At 40.8% G+C, this 18,199-nt stretch overlaps 1 protein-coding gene across 24 annotated transcripts in view; it reads right to left on the reverse strand.

Moving 5' to 3' along the window:
- The window catches only part of FRMD3 (FERM domain containing 3), a 379,694-nt gene that overhangs the window by 314,007 nt on the left and 47,488 nt on the right, over nt 1-18,199 (reverse strand). The window contains exon 1 of one of the 24 annotated variants that reach the window (XM_086416759.1): nt 12,521-12,666. The exons of 22 other annotated variants lie outside the window; for them this stretch is intronic. In XM_086416759.1, the coding sequence (XP_086272885.1) occupies nt 12,521-12,523 (3 nt within the window). In that variant the 5' untranslated portion in view covers nt 12,524-12,666. Of the gene's footprint in view, nt 1-12,520; nt 12,667-18,199 lie in introns of those variants that run through there. One more of the 24 variants, XM_086416756.1, reaches the window with a different exon arrangement.

An 18,199-nucleotide genomic window follows, 5' to 3' on the forward strand; every position in this document is an offset into this window, starting at 1 on the left:
CCATCGAGTCAGTGATGCCATCCAGCCATCTCATCCTCTGTCATCCCCTTCTCCTCCTGCTCCCAATCCCTCCCAGCATCAGAGTCTTTTCCAATGAGTCAACTCTTCGCATGAAGTGGCCAAAGTACTGGAGTTTCAGCTTTAGCATTAGTCCTTCCAAAGAAATCCCAGGGCTGCTCTCCTTCAGAATGGACTGGTTGGATCTCCTTCCAGTTCAAGGGCCTCTCAAGAGTCTTCTCCAACACCACAGTTCAAAAGCATCAATTCTTCGGTGCTCAGCTTTCTTCACAGTCCAACTTTCACATCCATACATGACCACAGGAAAAACCATAGCCTTGACTAGATGGAACTTTGTAGGCAAAGTAATGTCTCTGCTTTTCAATATGCTATCTAGGTTGGTCATAACTTTTCTTCCAAGGAGTGAATTTCTTTTAATTTCATGGCTGCAGTCACCATCTGCAGTGATTTTGGAGCCCCAAAAAATAAAGTCTGACACTGTTTCCACTGTTTCCCCATCTATATGCCATGAAGTGATGGGACCAGATGCCATGATCTTCATCTTCTGAATGTTGAGCTTTAAGCCAACTTTTTCACTCTCCACTTTCACTACACTGAGCTATCCCGCGTCCAAGGTCAGGGGCAGTGGCCAAGAGCGCCAGGCTGCGACAGCTCAGGAGCAGCCAAGAGGAGCAATCCCTTACCTGGGTATATGTCCAAAACAAACATCAACTAACTTGGAAAGATACATGCACGCTGGTGTTTGCTGCAGCATTATTTACAACTGCCAAGATATGGAAGCAACCTAAGTGTCCACGAACAGAAGAATGGATAAACAAGATAGCATACACATACACACAACCACACACACACACACACAATGGAATACTACTCAGCCATAAAAAAGAATGAAATTTTGCTATATGCAAAAAAGGCAAATAATGTATGGTTTCACTTATATGAGAAATATAAAAAACAAAAAAGCCAAAGTCCCAGATAGAACAGATAAGTGGTTGCTAGAGGTGAGAGGCGGGAAGGGCAGGGGTGTGAAATGGGTGAAAGGGGGTCAAAATGTACAAACTTCTACTTATAGGATAAGTAAGTCCTGGGGATGTGATACAATTGTTGTTCAGTCACTAAGTTGTGTCCAACTCTTTGCATGGAGTTGGACTGTAGCACACCAGGCTCCTGTGTCCTCCACTATCTCACAGAGTTTGCTCAAATTCATGTCTGTTGAGTTGGTGATGCTATCTAAGCATCTCATCCTCTGCCACTCCCTTCTTTTGCTTCGATCTCTTTTTGTGATGTACAGCATAATATTAAACGAGTTTTTTTTTTTTAGTGGAATCCATCTTCACTCCCTCTCCCTCACCACTTTGTCCCCACTCCCAACTTTTGATATAGCATTTTACTTTTGGCTGTTTTCAGTTATAATTTTGTGGTCTCCCTTCAGGAGAATATAAGCTAGATGACGGCAGAAATTTCTATGTGTTTTCTTCTTTTCTAATTGTACTCCTAGCATCTCAAACAGTACCTAACACAGAGTTATAATTCTATAAATATGTGTCGAGTCAATGAAAGAAACTCAAAAGATAATGCCAGGTACTACACTGACCAATTTTATAACCATTAGCTTATTTACAATCCTTGCCTCATTTAGAGGATTTTTTCCCAGTGTGAGTAGGTCTAAGTTAAAATAAGATCTTTGGCAGGCTTAACGTTTTTTTAAAGGTGCAATAGATTAGGGGCGGCAGCAGCAGTCATGACAGGAAAGATTCAGTATTAGCAACTGACCCTTAAGAACAAGGAGAAGGAAGAGAGGGGTGGGTAGTGTTATTAGATTTGTCTACTTTAAGAAAAGAAATCGCAACCCTGAGGAGCTGCTGTCAATAAGTAACCACTCCTTGAGAGCAGCTTATTTGATTGTTGGGTCATACGGTCCTCATCCCAGGAAAAGCAAGGAGCTGATGGCAGCAGAAATAGTTGAAATTCTTGGCATGCTTCCAGAGTTATTTTCCAGTCTCTCAGTAAATCTTCATTTTCTCCCACAGCTAAACAGCCTAAGTATGGTATCTCTTGGTATTATTTCCTACAACTGCATATGAATCTACAACTGTTTCAAGAAAAAGAATTTTTAAAAAAAAACACATATTTCCAAGGATTATAGCTCAGTTTATCCACTCATTTCTGAGGACACAGGAAAGCTGGAAAACACACACCTTCCTCTGTGCCGAGGGCTTAACATACAGTATTCTCATAAAAACACTTGTGACCTAAGAAACTTGCATAACTTAGGTTATAGTTATGAAAAGATAACATCTATAATTGAATTTTTAAAACAAATTGGTTTAAATCTTCATGTTTCTTGTGAGTCAAGGGATAATTAAGAATGACCAATAAAGCAGAAGGCCAACTCTGAAGGTGGCCAACAGAGTGAAGGCCTGAAGCAGTGATTCAGTCATGATCCGCTCCCTCCCCCAGACCTACAGACAGAAAAAGCTCCAGGGTGAGGGATGCCCCAAGGGTGTGAGGCTGCCTGAGGAAAGGAGGGTTCCAATGACAGACACTCTCCTCACCTGTTCCAATATTAACTCCCAGCAGAACATCCAACTGCCTAAGTTAAAACTTTATTATCAAGACATGGAAACAACCCAAATTCCCATCAATAGATGGTTGGGTTAAGATGGGATATTACTCAACCATAAAAGAATGAATATTGTCATTCATTGAAATGAAATATTGTCATTTGCAGCAACATGGATGGACCTAGAGATTATCAAACTAAGTGAAGTCAGTCAGATAGAGAAAGACAAACATTGTACTATATGATAGCACTTAGTGAAGTGAAAGTGAAATCGCTCAGTCGTGTCCAACTCTTTGCGACCCCGTGGACTGTAGCCCACCAGGCTCCTCCATCCATGGGATTCTCCAGGCAAGAATACTGGAGTGGGTTGCCATTTCCTGCTCCAGGAGATCTTCCCGAACCAGGAATTGAACCCAGGTCTCCTGCACTGCAGGCAGATGCTTTAACCTCTGAACCACCAGGGAAGTCCTTATGCAGACTGTAAAAACTAATACAAATGAATTCATATACAAAACAGAAACAGACTCACAGGAATAGAAATTTATGGTGACCAAAGGGGAAAGGAAGGAAAGGGTGGCAAATTAGGAATGTGGATTAACAGATACACACTACTATATATAAAATAAATAAGCAACAAAAATTTACTGCACAGCACAGGGAACTATAGCACTACACTGTATAGCACAGGTGGCTTCCCTGGTAGCTCAGTCAGGAAAGAATCTGCCTGCAGTGCAGGAGACCCAGGTTCAATCCCTGGGTCAGGAAGATTCCCTGGAGAAGGAAATGGCAACCCACTCCAGTATTCTTGCCTGGAAAATCCTATAGACAGAGGAGTCTGGAGGGCTAAAGTCCATGGAGTTGCAAGAGTCAGACACAACTTAGCAACTAAACCACAGGGAACTATATTCAATATCTCATAATAACATATAATGGAAAATAATCTGAAAAATAAATATATGTATGTAACTGAATCACTGCTATATACCTAAAACTAACACAATGTTGTAAATCAACTACTCTTCAATAAAAACACCTTTTTAAATACAACTGCCATTTGTTATTCAGTCACTCAGTCATGTCCGACTCTTCGCAACCCCATGGACTGCAGCACATCAGGCTTCGCTGTCATTCACTATTTCCCAGAGTCTGCTCAAACTCATGTCCATTGAATCAATGATGCCATCCAACCATTCCATCTTCTGTCACCCCCTTCTCCTCCTGCCCTCAGTCTTTCCCAGCATCAGGGTCTTTTCCAATGAGTCAGCTCTTCACATCAGGTGGCCAAAGTATTGGAATTTCAGCTTCCTCATCAGTCCTTCCAGTGAACATTCAGGGTTGATTTCCTGTAGAATGGACTGGTTTGATCTCCTCGCTGTCCAAGGGACTCTCAAGAGTCTTCTCCAGCACCATAACTACCATAAGACCCAGCAATCCCACTTCTGCGTATATATCCAAGAGGACTTGAAAGCAGGATGTTGAAGAGATAATTGCACCCACATGTTCACTGAAGTATTATTCACAACAGCCAAGATATAGGAACAATCTAAGAGTTCATCAAGGAATACATATATATACATGACAATGGAATATTTTTCAGCAATGAGAAGGAAAGAAATCCTGCCATTTGCAACAACATGAATAAAATTTGAGAACACTTTTCTAAGTGAAATAAATCAGAGAACAACAACTGCATAGTATCACTTATATGGGAAGTCAGGGTGGGAGGGGAATGTTACAAAGAAACAGTTAAAAAGTGGTTGCCAGGGGCTAAGGAAAATATGGAGCAGTAGGTAAAGGGTGTATACATACTTTCATCTATAAGACGAATAAGGTCTGAGAATCTAATGTTAAACATAGTGATTATAGTCATAATACTGCATTACATATTTGAAATATGCTAAGAGAATAGAACTTAAAGTTTTCTTACCAAAAATAAATATATATAAAAAGTTATTGTCAAGATACAGTAGAAGCCACCACTTGTGCAAACCCAAGCCACAGTGTAAATCCACTTCACCACTTCACACCCACTAGGATAGCTGCAGTCAAAAAGTCAGATGATAACAATGTTATGGTGAGAACGTGGGGGGAATGGAACCCTCATACACTGCTAGCAAGGATGTAAAATAGTCCAGTGACTGTGAATAACAGTCTGCTGGTTCCTTAAGACGTAAACATAGAGTTACCACATGAGCCAGTAATTCTACTCTGAGGTAAATGAAAACACATGTCCACACAAAAACTTGTACACAAATGCTCAAAGCAGTACTATTCATAACAGCAAAAAATGGACACAACTCAAAAGTCCATCAAAAAAATGAATGGACAAACTGGTATATCCATAAATAGAATATTATCTGGCAATGAAAAGAAATAAATTTACTGAAACATCCTGATAAAAGTATGAAGTACTGACACAACATGAATGAACTTGGAAAACATTATATAAACTGAAAGATGTCAGTCACAAAGACCATATATCTTATGATTCTGTGTAGATGAAATGTCCAGAATAGGCAAATCTATATAGACAGAAAGTAGATTCGTTGTGTTGGGGGAATGCAGGGGTAGGTGGGGAGTGATGGCTAAGTGGTCTGGTGTTTCTTTTGGGGGTGATGAAATGCTCTAAAACTGACTGTGGTAATGGCTGCACAACCTTGTGAATATATTAAAAATCACTGAATTATACACCTCAAATGGGTGAATTGTACGGTATGTATATTGGATCTCAATAAAACTGCTTTTTTAAAAAAATGGGGGAATTCCCTGGCTTGAGCTGTAAGGACTCAGTACTTTCACTGCTGTGGCCCTGGGTTCGATCCCTGGTCTGGGAACTAAGATCCCACAAGCCATGTGACACAGCCAAAAAAAAAAAAAGACATGAAAATATGGGGGGATCCCTCTCAGAGACTCTGACCATCAACAACCCTCATTAAGAAGATGCACTTGGTCCCTCTTACAAATTCTGCCCTCACCAGGTTTACCCGCTAGGATAAGCCAGCAGGTTGGACCTGCATTCTTATGAGTTCTTCTCCTTCCCTAGTTGGCGACTTACTTGAGAAAAGACTGATAAATTGAATATGAGGCATTTTACAACATATAATGTGTGTATGAATTCACAATAATAGCTCAATCAATCCCCAAATAGCACAAGAGCCCAGGAGGAGCAAAAGCAGTGAGGCTCGCAGAGGGCCCAGAGGAGGAGGAGGAAGTTTGCCATGATGAGGGGCTCATTAGACCTCGTTCCTCTCTCCTGGTGGGAAAGTGGATCAGGCTGAGCACTCTCAGGGCACCCAGGATGGTGAAAACAGCTCTCAGGTATTTTGCAAAATACAATATAATAAAAGCAAGAAGATTCGCAAAGCACCAAGAGGCCACTTGGAAAGCCAGGAAAGAGAAGCAAGAGATGAAATATAAGGCTGATTGCTGAAGGATAGTCTTTTTTTCCATTTGTTAACAGGAAAAATAAATAAATAACTGTCGAACCTCTTGACTTCAATTTCATGCACAATTCTCAGGATTCAATTCCAGGAAGTGTTTCTGCCTCAGCACCTAAATAATTCACAACTGCTCAAAATATCTACCAGGAACTTGCATCAGGGATAAACCCACCCTGCAGTGCCGTGTTGAAGGCTGTCTGGGTGTCTCTATTTAAATTCCTGAAGAGCAGATGCCTGGTTGGCCATAGTGGAAACCTGCTCCTCTCGCAAGGCCCTTTTCTACTGAGTGGTTGCTTGGGGTAGAAAAAGGAGAGATGTATAGTCAGAAAGCACAGAATGAAGCTATTCTATGATACTTTAATGATGGATACATGTTACTATAAACTTGTCCAAACCCACAGAATGTATAAAATCACGAGTGAACTCTAATGTAAACTCTGGATTTTGGATTTTAATGATGTATCAATGTAGGTTTATCAGTTTTAGTTACAACACACGTAACACTCTGGTGGGAGACGCTGATATTGGGGAGGCTCTGCATATACAAGGATGAAGGGTACAGCAGAAATCTTTGTACCTTATTCTAAATGTTGCCATGAACCTAAAACTGCTCTACAAAAAAAAAAAAAAAGACATTTTGGAGAAGAAATATGTGCCTTTATTCTCAGAGATGGCTTAGAAAGTTGGAAAAGATTTTAGATTTTTAGTCCAATGCCTGCAACTTTATCAGGGAGCATCGGGGTCCAGAAAAGAGAAGCGACCCACTTAACCTGGTGAATGACAAAGGACTAGGACCCAGGCATCTACATTTCCATTTTCGTAGCTCTTTCAGCTTCATTCTAGGGCACTGTTTATGTGAGCTTGATTAATGTCGCTGTTTTCTCTGTGTATCTAAGTGACATACTTATCTAAGTGTATTTAAGTGACATACTATGATTTAAGTTCAAATTAAACTGCTCATTGCTGGTATATAGGAAAGAGATTGATTTTTTTTTTGTATATTAACCTTGTACTCCTTGAAAAGGAGTACGTCAAGGCTATATACTGTCACCCTGCTTATTTAACTTATATGCAGAGTACATCATGAGAAATGCTGGGCTGGAAAAAGCACAAGCTGGAATCAAGATTGCCCGGAGAAATATCAATAACCTCAGATATACAGATGACACCACCCTTATGGCAGAAAGTGAAGAGGAACTAAAAAGCCTCTTGATGAAAGTGAAAGAGGAGAGTGAAAAAGTTGGCTTAAGGTTCAACATTCAGAAAACGAAGACCATGGCATCTGGTCCCATCACTTCATGGGAAATAGATGGGGAAACAGTGGAAACAGCATCAGACTTTATTTTTTGGGGCTCCAAAATCACTGCAGATGGTGACTAAAGCCATGAAATTAAAAGATGCTTACTCCTTGGAAGGAAAGTTATGACCAACCTAGATACCATATTGAAAAACAGAGACATTACTTTGCCAACAAAGGTCCGTCTAGGTCCGCTATGGTTTTTCCAGTGGTCGTGTATGGATGTGAGAGTTGGACTGTGAAGAAAGCTGAGTGCTGAAGAATTGATGCTTTTGAACTGTGGTGTTGGAGAAGACTCTTGAGAGTCCCTTGGACTGCAAGGAAATCCAACCAGTCCATCCTGAAGGAGATCAGCCCTGGCTGTTCTTTGGAAGAAATGATGCTAAAGCTGAAACTCCAGTACTTTGGCCACCTCATGCAAAGAGTTAACTCATTGGAAAAGACTCTGATGCTGGGAGGGATTGGGGGCAGGAGAAGAAGGGGACGACAGAGGATGAGATGGCTGGATGGCATCACCGACTCGATGGATGTGAGTTTGAGTGAACTCCGGGAGTTGGTGATGGACAGGGAGGCCTGGCGAGCTGCAATTCATGGGGTCACAAAGAGTCGGACATGACTTAGCGACTGAACTGTATCCTATAATCTTGCTTTAATCACTTACTAGTGCAGAGAAGACTCAGATAGTGTATGTGATGAGGCATTAAAATTTTGTTGGTTTAGTGAATGCTTAATGGCTGATCAACTGTGACTGTAAAATGTTTCTTATCCCTCCTGCAAAAAACATTCATAGGGACCACCATGGTCACAGAGGCACCCAATACCTTCGCTGCCAGGCCCGTTCACACACCCCTTGAGCAAATGCCTTCGCCTTGCCTTTCTGTTCCCCTTTGTCCTGAGGCCAAGTTTCCCTTCTTCTTGCCCCTCACTGACTAGGGTCCTCTGGGATCTAAATAAGTCACTATTCCCTAGAATGAATCTCACATGTTAAATGTCTTTCAGCATTTCTGACTGTTCTTCGCACATCACTGAGGGAGTGGAATCTTAAACAGGGTCTTTGGGAGGAAAGGTCCTCTCAGAAGACATCCTAAGTCTGCAGGACATACAGGTGAGCAGAGAAGGTGAAGAGCACAGATAGGTTCTTTATTTATTCCAGTCAAGCTACAAGGAGAAAAATAAAATGACACAATGGAAGCAGTGAGGATACTCCCAAATATCCAGGATGTAACTATCAGTCATCCAGCACAAATACAAGCCCGCCAAAGAGAATAAAGGAGTTGAGAGAAATATTAAGCGGACCCCAACATTTCTGAGGGCATGTAGAGCCTGAGACAAAAACCCAGTACGTCTTACCTCTAGTTCTAGAAGTGTCAGCCAAGCTAGCCATATAAAAAAATTCTCTAGGTCACCTGGCCCTACAAACTACACATCAATAGGGTTGTTATTAGTCCCTAATAAAAGGAAGTCATTACTGTTTTCTGAAAATTCTGGAAGGATGTACCAAAAAAAAAAAAAAAAATCCTTGGAGAGTGGTGGCTTCTGAGGAATGTATCTGGGGTGTGGTGTTAGAGGAACATTTATTTTTCATTTAAGAATCTTTTGTATTATTTAGGTACTGAGGAATTTATTTACAGGGCAGCAATGGAGAAACAGACATAGAGAATAGACTTATGGACATGGGGAGAGGGGAGGAGAGGGTGAGATGTATGGAAAGAGTAACATGGAAACTTACATTACCATATGTAAAATAGAGAACCAACGGGAATTTGCTGTATGGCTCAGGAAACTCAAACAGGGGCTCTGTATCAGTCTAGAGGGGTGGGATGGGGAGGGAGATGGGAGGCAGGTTCAAAAGGGAGGGGATATATGTACACCTATGGCTGATTCATGTTGAGGTTTGACAGAAAACAACAAAATTCTGTAAAGCAATTATCCTTCAATTAAAAAAAAAAGAAAAAAAGCATCTTTTGTATTATTTGAACTGATAATATGTGCTCTATAGTAATTATTAAAGAGGAAAGATATCACCTCCAAAACAATCAATGGGGGGAAAATAATTGATTTGAGATGTGTTGTTTTATTTATCTGTAATGACAAGTATTAGGAGCTAATTTCCTTTGTCTAAATCATTAGATGACCCAATTCAAGTGGATTCATCCCAGGTATGCAAGGCAAGATCAAATTCCAAAATCAGTGAATGCAATCCATCACAAGATTCATTTTGATGTTTGGCAAAACTAATACAATATTGTAAAGTTTAAAAAAAAAAAAAAAAAGAACAAACTAAAAAAGAAAAAAATCACTTGATTATTTCAATAAATGTGGAAAAACCTTGACAAAATCCAGCATCCAATCATGATAAAAACTCTTAGTAAACTCAGAATAGAAGGGAACTTTCCCAACTTAATTTAAAAAAAAAAATCTACAAAAAGTCTACAGTTCATACCATCCTCAATGATGAGAAACTCAAAGATTTCCCGCTAAGATTAATAAATCCCCTCTCACCACTCCTTTTCAAAACTATAATAGAAGTCCTTCCCAATGCAATAAGGCAAGAGAAAGATTGGGAAGGAAGTAACAAAACGGTCTTTGTTCACAGACATGATTGTCTATATAGAAAATTTGAAAGAACTGACAAAAAACTGGAAAAGGCAAAAATATCATGACAGTAAAAAGCATCTTTCATTTTCATTTAATCCTCAGAAACAGCCCTATGAAATGGGGACTTAATATCCCCATTTTATGGGTTGGGAAAATGGGCCAAGAAATGCATCCCACCCCAGGACACACAGATAGTAAGCACTGGGCTGAGATGTGAACTTTGGTCTGTCCAAGACCACAAAGTTCAAGCAATGAAGGCATAGTCCCTAGGGATGTTAACTGTGAGCAGACACTGTCACGATAGTTTTGCCTTTTCCAGAATGTCATATTGTTTTTAAAAATATGCAAGTAACACACACTTCCCTTGGAGAAGGAAATGGCAACTCACTCCAGTATTCTTGCCTGAAGAATCCCATGGTCAGAGAAGCCTGGCAGGCTACAGTCTATGGGGTCGCAAGAGTCAGACACGATTTAGTGACTACAACACCACCAACACATGCTTACATACGTTCAAATGGTATGGAAGTACACAGAGAAAAGCAGAAAAGTTTTCCATACTATTCCCACCCTGACGTTCAATGTCTCTCTTATTCAAGAGAGGCACCATTAACCACCATTAAGAGGCTAACACTGTGCTGTTCAGTATGACAGCCTCTAAAACATGTAACTATTTAATTATTAATAACTAAATTAATTAACATTGACAATTCAGTTCCTCAGTGACACTAGTCACACATTAAGTGTTCAAAAGCCACACAAGACTAGTGGTTACCAAACAAACAGCACAGATCTAGAACAGTTTCATCATCACAAAAGCTCTATTGGAGAGTGCTAATGTAAGTAAAGTACAGAAAGAGGTTCAATTCCTCTCACCTCTGTTCAATACTTATTTCCAGAAGCCCCCACAGCTAGTTCCATCAGGTCCTCTCTGGCTGGACGTAGGACTACCCTAACAGGTTAAATTGCCAACATGCACCGGATCATCGAAAAAGCAAGATAGTTCCAGAAAAATATCTATTTCTGCTTTATTGACTATGCCAAAGCCTTTGACTGTGTGGATCACAATACACTATGGAAAATTCTGAAAGAGATGGGAATACCAGACCACCTGACCTGCCTCTTGAGAAACCTGTATGCACGTCAGGAAGCAACAGTTAGAACTGGACATGGAACAACAGACTGATTCCGAACAGGAAAAGGAGTACATCAAGGCTGTATATTGCCACCCTGCCTATTTAACTTACATGCAGAGTACATGAGAAACGCTGGGCTGGATGAAACACAAGCTGGAATCAAGATTGCCCGGAGAAATATCAATAACCTCAGATATGCAGATGACACCACCCTTAGGGCAGAAAGTGAAGAAGAACTAAAAAGCCTCTTGATGAAAGTGAAAGAGGAGAGTGAAAAAGTTGGCTTAAAGCTCAACATTCAGAAAACGAAGATCATGGCATCTGGTCCCATCACTTCATGGCAAATAGATGGGGAAACAGTGGAAACAGTGGCAGACTTTATTTTTTGGGCTCCAAAATCACTCTAGATGGTGATTGCAGCCATGAAATTAAAAGACACTTACTCCTTGGAAGGAAAGTGATGTCCAACCTAGACAACATATTAAAAAGCAGAAACATTACTTTGTCAACAAAGGTCCGTCTAGTCAAGGCTATGGTTTTTCCAGTAGTCATGTATGGATGTGAAAGCTGGACTGTAAAGGAAGCTGAGCGCCAAAGAATTGATGCTTTTGAACTGTGGTGTTGGAGAAGACTCCTGAGAGTGCCTTGGGCTGCAAGGAAATCCAACCAGTCCATCCTAAAGGAGATTAGTCCTGGGTGTTCATTGGAAGGACTGCTGCTGAAGCTGAAACTCCAATACTTTGGCCACCTGATGCAAAGAGCTGACTCATTTGAAAAGACTCTGATGCTGGGAGGGATTGGGGGCAGGAGGAGAAGGGGACGACAGAGGATGAGATGGCTGGATGGCATCACCAACTCAATGGACATGAGTTTGGGCAGGCTCCGGGAGTTGGTGATGAACAGGGAGGCCTGGCATGCTGCAGTTCACGGGGTTGCAAAGAATCAGACATGACTGAGCAACTGAACTGAACAGGTTAAAGGACTTCCCAGGTGGCATTAGTGGTAAAGAACCCACCTGCCAAATCAGGAGACAAAAGAGACTCAGTTTCGACCCCTGAGTTGCGAAGACCCACTAGAGGAGGGCATGGCAACTCACTCCAGTATTCTTGCCCGGAAAATCCCATGGAGAGAGGAGCCTGGCATGCTACAGTCCATGGGATCGCAGAGAGTCGATCACGACTGAAGCAACTTAGCACACAACACGTTAAAGGGATGCTTCGGAAAAGTCTGTCAACTTCTTGATCTGTAATTAAGAAAGATTTGCTTCATTACTGAAGCTCACAGATCATGGAACCACTGCCACTCTCAACAGCACATGAAAGTTTACAACCTCAGCTAAGAACTTGAAACCTCCAGTGTTCCTTGGGGTAGTGTCTGAGACAAAATACTCCATGCATCTTATCTTTCGCCCTGGAACAGTAGTCAAGCTGACCCTGCAAAACAATGGCAATGGTCACTGAACCATACATACCATGCCTCAGTAGGGCTGTCCTAATTATTCTGTAGTCAACAGTAGCCAGTACTGTTTTCTAGACTCCAGCTGTCCACTCCATTGTCTGCACAGTCTGATCACATAATGGCCAGCTCCCCACTGCATATTATGGACCTCTCTGGTGACCTATAAAATCAATGCATTTTTCTGAGTTCCTCACAAATACCATGCCTTTTCCTATGCATAGCCTTCTGCCAGAGGCCCTTCTTTCCCTAACTATACCGCCTTCTCAAAACATTCCCCCAGTCAGCCAGCCAGACAATGCTTACTTTTTCTTTAAAACTCATCTAAGCCATGATATCCTCCAGAAAATCTTCCCCTGGTCTGCTCAGGCTGCATTGGGAGCCCCAGCGGCTGCTCCAGAATTTCGATACAGGAGACACTGTGAGGATGAAGACCCAGTAGAAAGCAGGAAAGGGGATGCATGACTTCTCTTGAAATTACCTTTTATAGCAAGGTACAACTTTTGCTGAGATGTCTGCAAGCAGAAGCACAAAGTTCTTCAAGATGCTCTTATCTGTATTTAAATGGGAGTAAGAAAATATCTGTGATCTATTTCAAAGAAAATATCTGTGATCCACCCTTTTGAGGAGTAGTGACTTCAGAAGAGGGTGACTAGAGATTAAAGGAGGGTTATACCTTCCCCTAAGTGATACCTTGGCTTCTCTCTCTGCTCCAGTAATATCCTAGTGTTCTTCAATCATAACAGTACCATCTTGAAACTGTCTGTGTGTCTGTCTTCTCTACCAGATTGGAAGAGACCATATTCTTACTTATCTTTTTATCTCTGGTACCCAAACCTGTCCTTAAGAGAGGTGCTATTGGACGAATGAGTGAAGTAGGTGGATGGGTTGACGGATGGATGGATGGATGGACAGAAAGGATGGAATGGGACAGTTTTGCCTTCAGACTAAAGTCTCCGAAAGGGTAATGCTCTTGAATCTAACTCTGTCACTCTTTCTCCCTCATTCTATTCCCAATAACATCAAGAAAATGTTTTATATTTAACAACTGCTGAGTTCACTGATGGGAAGAAAGCTGGCATTTCCCTCCCAGTGAGTGTGCTAAAGAAATACTGGAGGAAAGAAACAAAGAAATCTTTAACAATAAACGTTGGATTACAGCATTAAAAACCTCCCTTACTCTAATGGAGGTACAATTTGGAGATAAACCTAAACCACCTTCCTCCCTTCCTCTCTGTGAAATATGATTAAAATCTGCTTTGTTCCTCTAATTTGCTATTCTCAAATTACCACACTGCTGCTGGCACTGCAAACTCAGACTTTGTGGCTGCCCTTGAATTACTGTACAACTTTTCCTCCTTTTTTTTCCTTTTAATCAGCACTGAACCAAGAAGGTGCCATCTACACCCGGTGAAAAACCTATGTCTCCAAACATGGAGACAAAAGGTGTCCTCAAGGTGACCAACCCCCATCCCCCACCACCATGATCCCCTAGCAGAAATAATCTCCCTTGAGGTTTGGAAACACACGAGGTGAAGTTATCCTTGACTTGGCTCCAGGTGGTATACAGTGTTTTTCCCTCCTCTGACTCCAGAGATTTTATTATGCTTCTTCCTAAGCCTTCCAAACAAACAGAGCCTAACAAGGACATAGCTAGTACCTAAATAAAAAAAACTTTATTTTCATATTTTTCTAGAAGTTTTCTAAATACCATGGCCTAGGATTACTAAGAACTGACTTCCAGAGTCAATCCGAAGACTACACGGTAAATTTACTTTGGATAGATAGATAATTCTATGACATCATCCTCTTTTCTTTCCCTTTGTAATTTTTTGAAAGTTCAAAATACAAGCAATGTCTGTCCCATGCCAAACTTATAAAGGGAAAAGGAAGACCTCTTTTAATTGTGTAGGAATGTTAGATGCCAAAATATTCAAAAATACCTGAACAACTGATGGTAGTTTTCATTTGAAGGTACACTGAGCTACATTGAGCCACATATTGACTACAGAAACTAGAGAAGAACTAAAACTGTGGTCCTTCGATGACACTTAAGAAATCAATTTACTTTCTTTACCCAGAAGTGTGGTCACTGTGAGGTTTTCTCCCTGTGTTATTAACAGTTGTCAGTGGAAAAGAATTATATCCCTTAGACTACCAAAAAAGATTCAAAAACACAATAACGGTAGTATTTAGTGTATAATCCAAGACATCATATCGCATCCTAATTTTGCTAAATAGGCAAATTCAGGCAAATCACAGCTCTGGATCTCAATTTAATCAACTAACTAATTCACATTATGAGCATACAACTCAAGAAAATCAAGAGGCACATGAGCAGAGAGAAAGATGTTGCTAAATAAAGAACCAATAATTCCCAACATTATAACATTGTAGATGATACCTACATATGATAAAGATCACAAAGACTAGCATTATTTTTGGAACAATGGGCAGGCACACATGTAAAAACCAGCCCTCAAAAATAACATCAGTTAATAACATCAAGGAAAAATTACTAGCCAATTTATTGATTAGGCTTTTGTCCTCTCTTCTATTAAAAAAGTTAGTTACTGATTTTTTTAAGGTTGCTTAATTTTATTATCAATCCATTTGTAACTGATATCGTATTCAAATTTTCACAGTTTGCATGTGAAAATTCTGATTCAGTCAATCCTTTTCACACTAACATTCACCATTAAGGCCTAGTGCCTCAAAGATGCACATTACACTTTTGAAATGAGAGGTAATAGACCAAATCGTAATCTGTTAATATGTTAATTGCTTCCCCTGCAACAGAATAATCATATTTAAAACCTTAGCATAATAACAGATCTATTCAGACAAAGCTCTACTGCACATCTAAGATCCAAATCATGTTACCAATATTAAATTATTTCTTTGAGGGATCTTACAGACCTTGAATTTATTTTAATCAACATTCACAATAATCTCCTGGAAACTAAACAGGAAACAAAATTTGCCATTGGATATATCTGAGACACATAAATAGTAAAGAAAAGATAAATTACTGCAGCATAATTTACAAAGTTGTTCCATGACATGTTTACTTCAAGTTTGAATCCTTTTGATAGGATTTAAAAATGTATTATCCAATGTTCATGACACTGTCTCAAAGGGTAACTTCCCTAGAGTGAAAGTCCTGTTTTGTAACTCAGAGTCTTATAGCTTGGAGAGGACTTTTTGTCATTTGTTAGTCCAAGCTAGAAAATGAAAATTAGGAGAAGGAAAGTGCTTTTCCACTGAGACCTCTGAGGCAGCTGCCCTATTTGCAAAATAAAATGGAGAAGCTCTCATTCAGGTGGGAACTGCCAAACAAAGAAAATATGATCAAGCACTCTTGGAAACAATTCCAAAGCTCAAACTCCATTGGTTTGATCTACAAGGATGCCCCAAACAGAAAGACAGACAAAAAAGTAAGACCCATGTAATAGTTCCTTTCATATCACATGACTTCTACAACCACTTGCGTGAATACTAAGGATTCTCTTATCTGTGTCTCCAAGTCAGACATCTCTGCTGACTTTCATTCCTTATTTCCAACTGTGTATGTGTGTTAGTTGCTCAGTCATGTCTGACTCTGCAACCCCAGAGACTGGGGCTCACCAGGCTCCTCTACCCAAAGGATTCTCCAGGCAAGAATACCAGAATAGGTTGCCATTCCCTTTGGGACCACAACCCACTCTGGTATTCTTGCCTGGCTACCTGAGAATTCTCTACGCAGATACCCCACAGGCACTATGAAGTCTACATGCCCAAACTCCTCCCCTAATCTGTTTCTCCTTTATTCTGTCTTCTCAGAATCAGCTTCATGGGTGTGGGATCCATGCTAAGAAGGACCCATGCTTTGTTTAATGGTCTCCTCCCTGGTGGCTCAGATGGTAAAGCGTCTGCCTGCAATGCAGGAGACGTGGGTTCCATCTCTGGTTCAGGAAGATCCCCTGAAGAAGGAAATGGCAACCCACTCCAGTACTCTTGCCTGGAAAATCCCATGGACAGAGAAGCCTGGTAGACTACAGTCCGTGGGATCGCAAAGAGTCGGACACAACTGAGCGACTTCACTTTCACTGTGATCTTGAAATTCTTAATAATTTTTAACAAGAGGCCTCAGATTTTTATTTTCCAGTGGGTTCCCAAAACTTGTGGTCTGTACTGTATTGGTGACACCATGACCCCTGTCCCTGAAACCAACCACCTGGGACTAATCCAAGATTCCCCCTCCCTTCATTTCTATATCCAGTCACGCTGATCATGCCCAAGGTTTTACATCAAGCACAAGCTCACCGTGTTTTGCATGCTTTTTTCCCTTCTTCAAAGAATTGATTTTCACTTGTCCTTTAATTATTAATCAAGACTCATCTATACCCAGTCTGATACAGATGCCTCCTCTTGGTCCTCCACCCATACACCTGTCCCTATGTCTGTCATGTTGTCCTTGAATCATTTTCTTGTCTCTCTTCTTCCAAATGACTGTGAGCCTCTTGATGTCTGATTTTATTTTCTTTTTATCTCCAGTTCCTAGCTCTGTGCTTGGCATATAGAAGATATTTTTAAATGCTTATTGACTAAGATTGAAGTTATTTCAGAAAACCTTTACTAATCCACTTTTGAAAAGTATGATGGCTTGATCTATACAAATGCTCTTTCCCTTTAGAAGGAGCTTCTTTTTTTTCCAGAGTGATCCTCTCACTTCCCTCCTGCACCTTTAGGCAGAGTCACCAAACAAACAGCTCGAGAGCTTGTATTACACCTCTAAGGCATTTTTTCACTGTCCTCTAGGGTCATGGTCCCCTGAGGTCACTTCTGCCAGTGAGAACAGCTGGGCCTCCTATGCCTCTGGGATCTTCCAGACATGGCTGGCTTTATACACAATGATTTGTTTGTGCCAAGGAGTTGCCAGAGCTCCTCCACAATGCCACCAAGAGTCCAGGATATAGGAAGGCAAGAGTGGGAAACGTGGCCCAGAGGGACAAGAATTCTCTCATTAACCCTGAGTCCCCATAAACACTCTCACAGACATTCAACACTTCATCAGACTGGTCATCATAGGAAATCCTGTTTGAAAAACAATCTCTTGATTTGGCGGGGGATGGGAGTCAAAAGGAGGCATTTCATCTCCAGCATCAATGTCTAATTGGTACTTCAGTTTATTGTGATAGACACACCTGGATGGATTTCTTTATTCACTCATTCATTCACTCACTTGCTCAAACATTCACTGAACCTCTACCAAGGGAAATGTGCCAGGTGAGGTATTATCCAGAGAGCTAAGAGTCAAAAAGCTCCACACTCAAGGAAGTTAATACTACTATGAAATAGATAATTTCCATTAAAGCCTTACTATTCCAAATGTGGTTCACAGAACACGGCATCTAGAAGCCTGCTGGAAATGCATCATTTCAGGGCCCTCCTCAGGACAGCCTGAATCAGAAATATGCATTTTAACAATGGCACAGAAGATCCACATGAATATCCGAAACTGCAAAGCATTTACACATCCCTCCCAGGAGCTGAATGCCAACTCCTTTTAGCCTGAATTAAATTCAGATCTCAGCTGCAAAACCTGCCCTAAGGGCTCCTGATCATAATCCCATTTTCCCCCATCTACGGACTCCACATCTGGCTCTCTGCTATTTCATAGGAGGAGTAACTTGCATCCTTTCCCACACAAAGT

Source organism: Bos grunniens, chromosome 8 (genome assembly GCF_055505025.1).
Source record: "Bos grunniens cultivar Pamir isolate PY7600 chromosome 8, Bosgru_T2T1.0, whole genome shotgun sequence".
In the NCBI taxonomy this organism is placed as follows: Eukaryota; Metazoa; Chordata; class Mammalia; order Artiodactyla; family Bovidae; genus Bos; species Bos grunniens.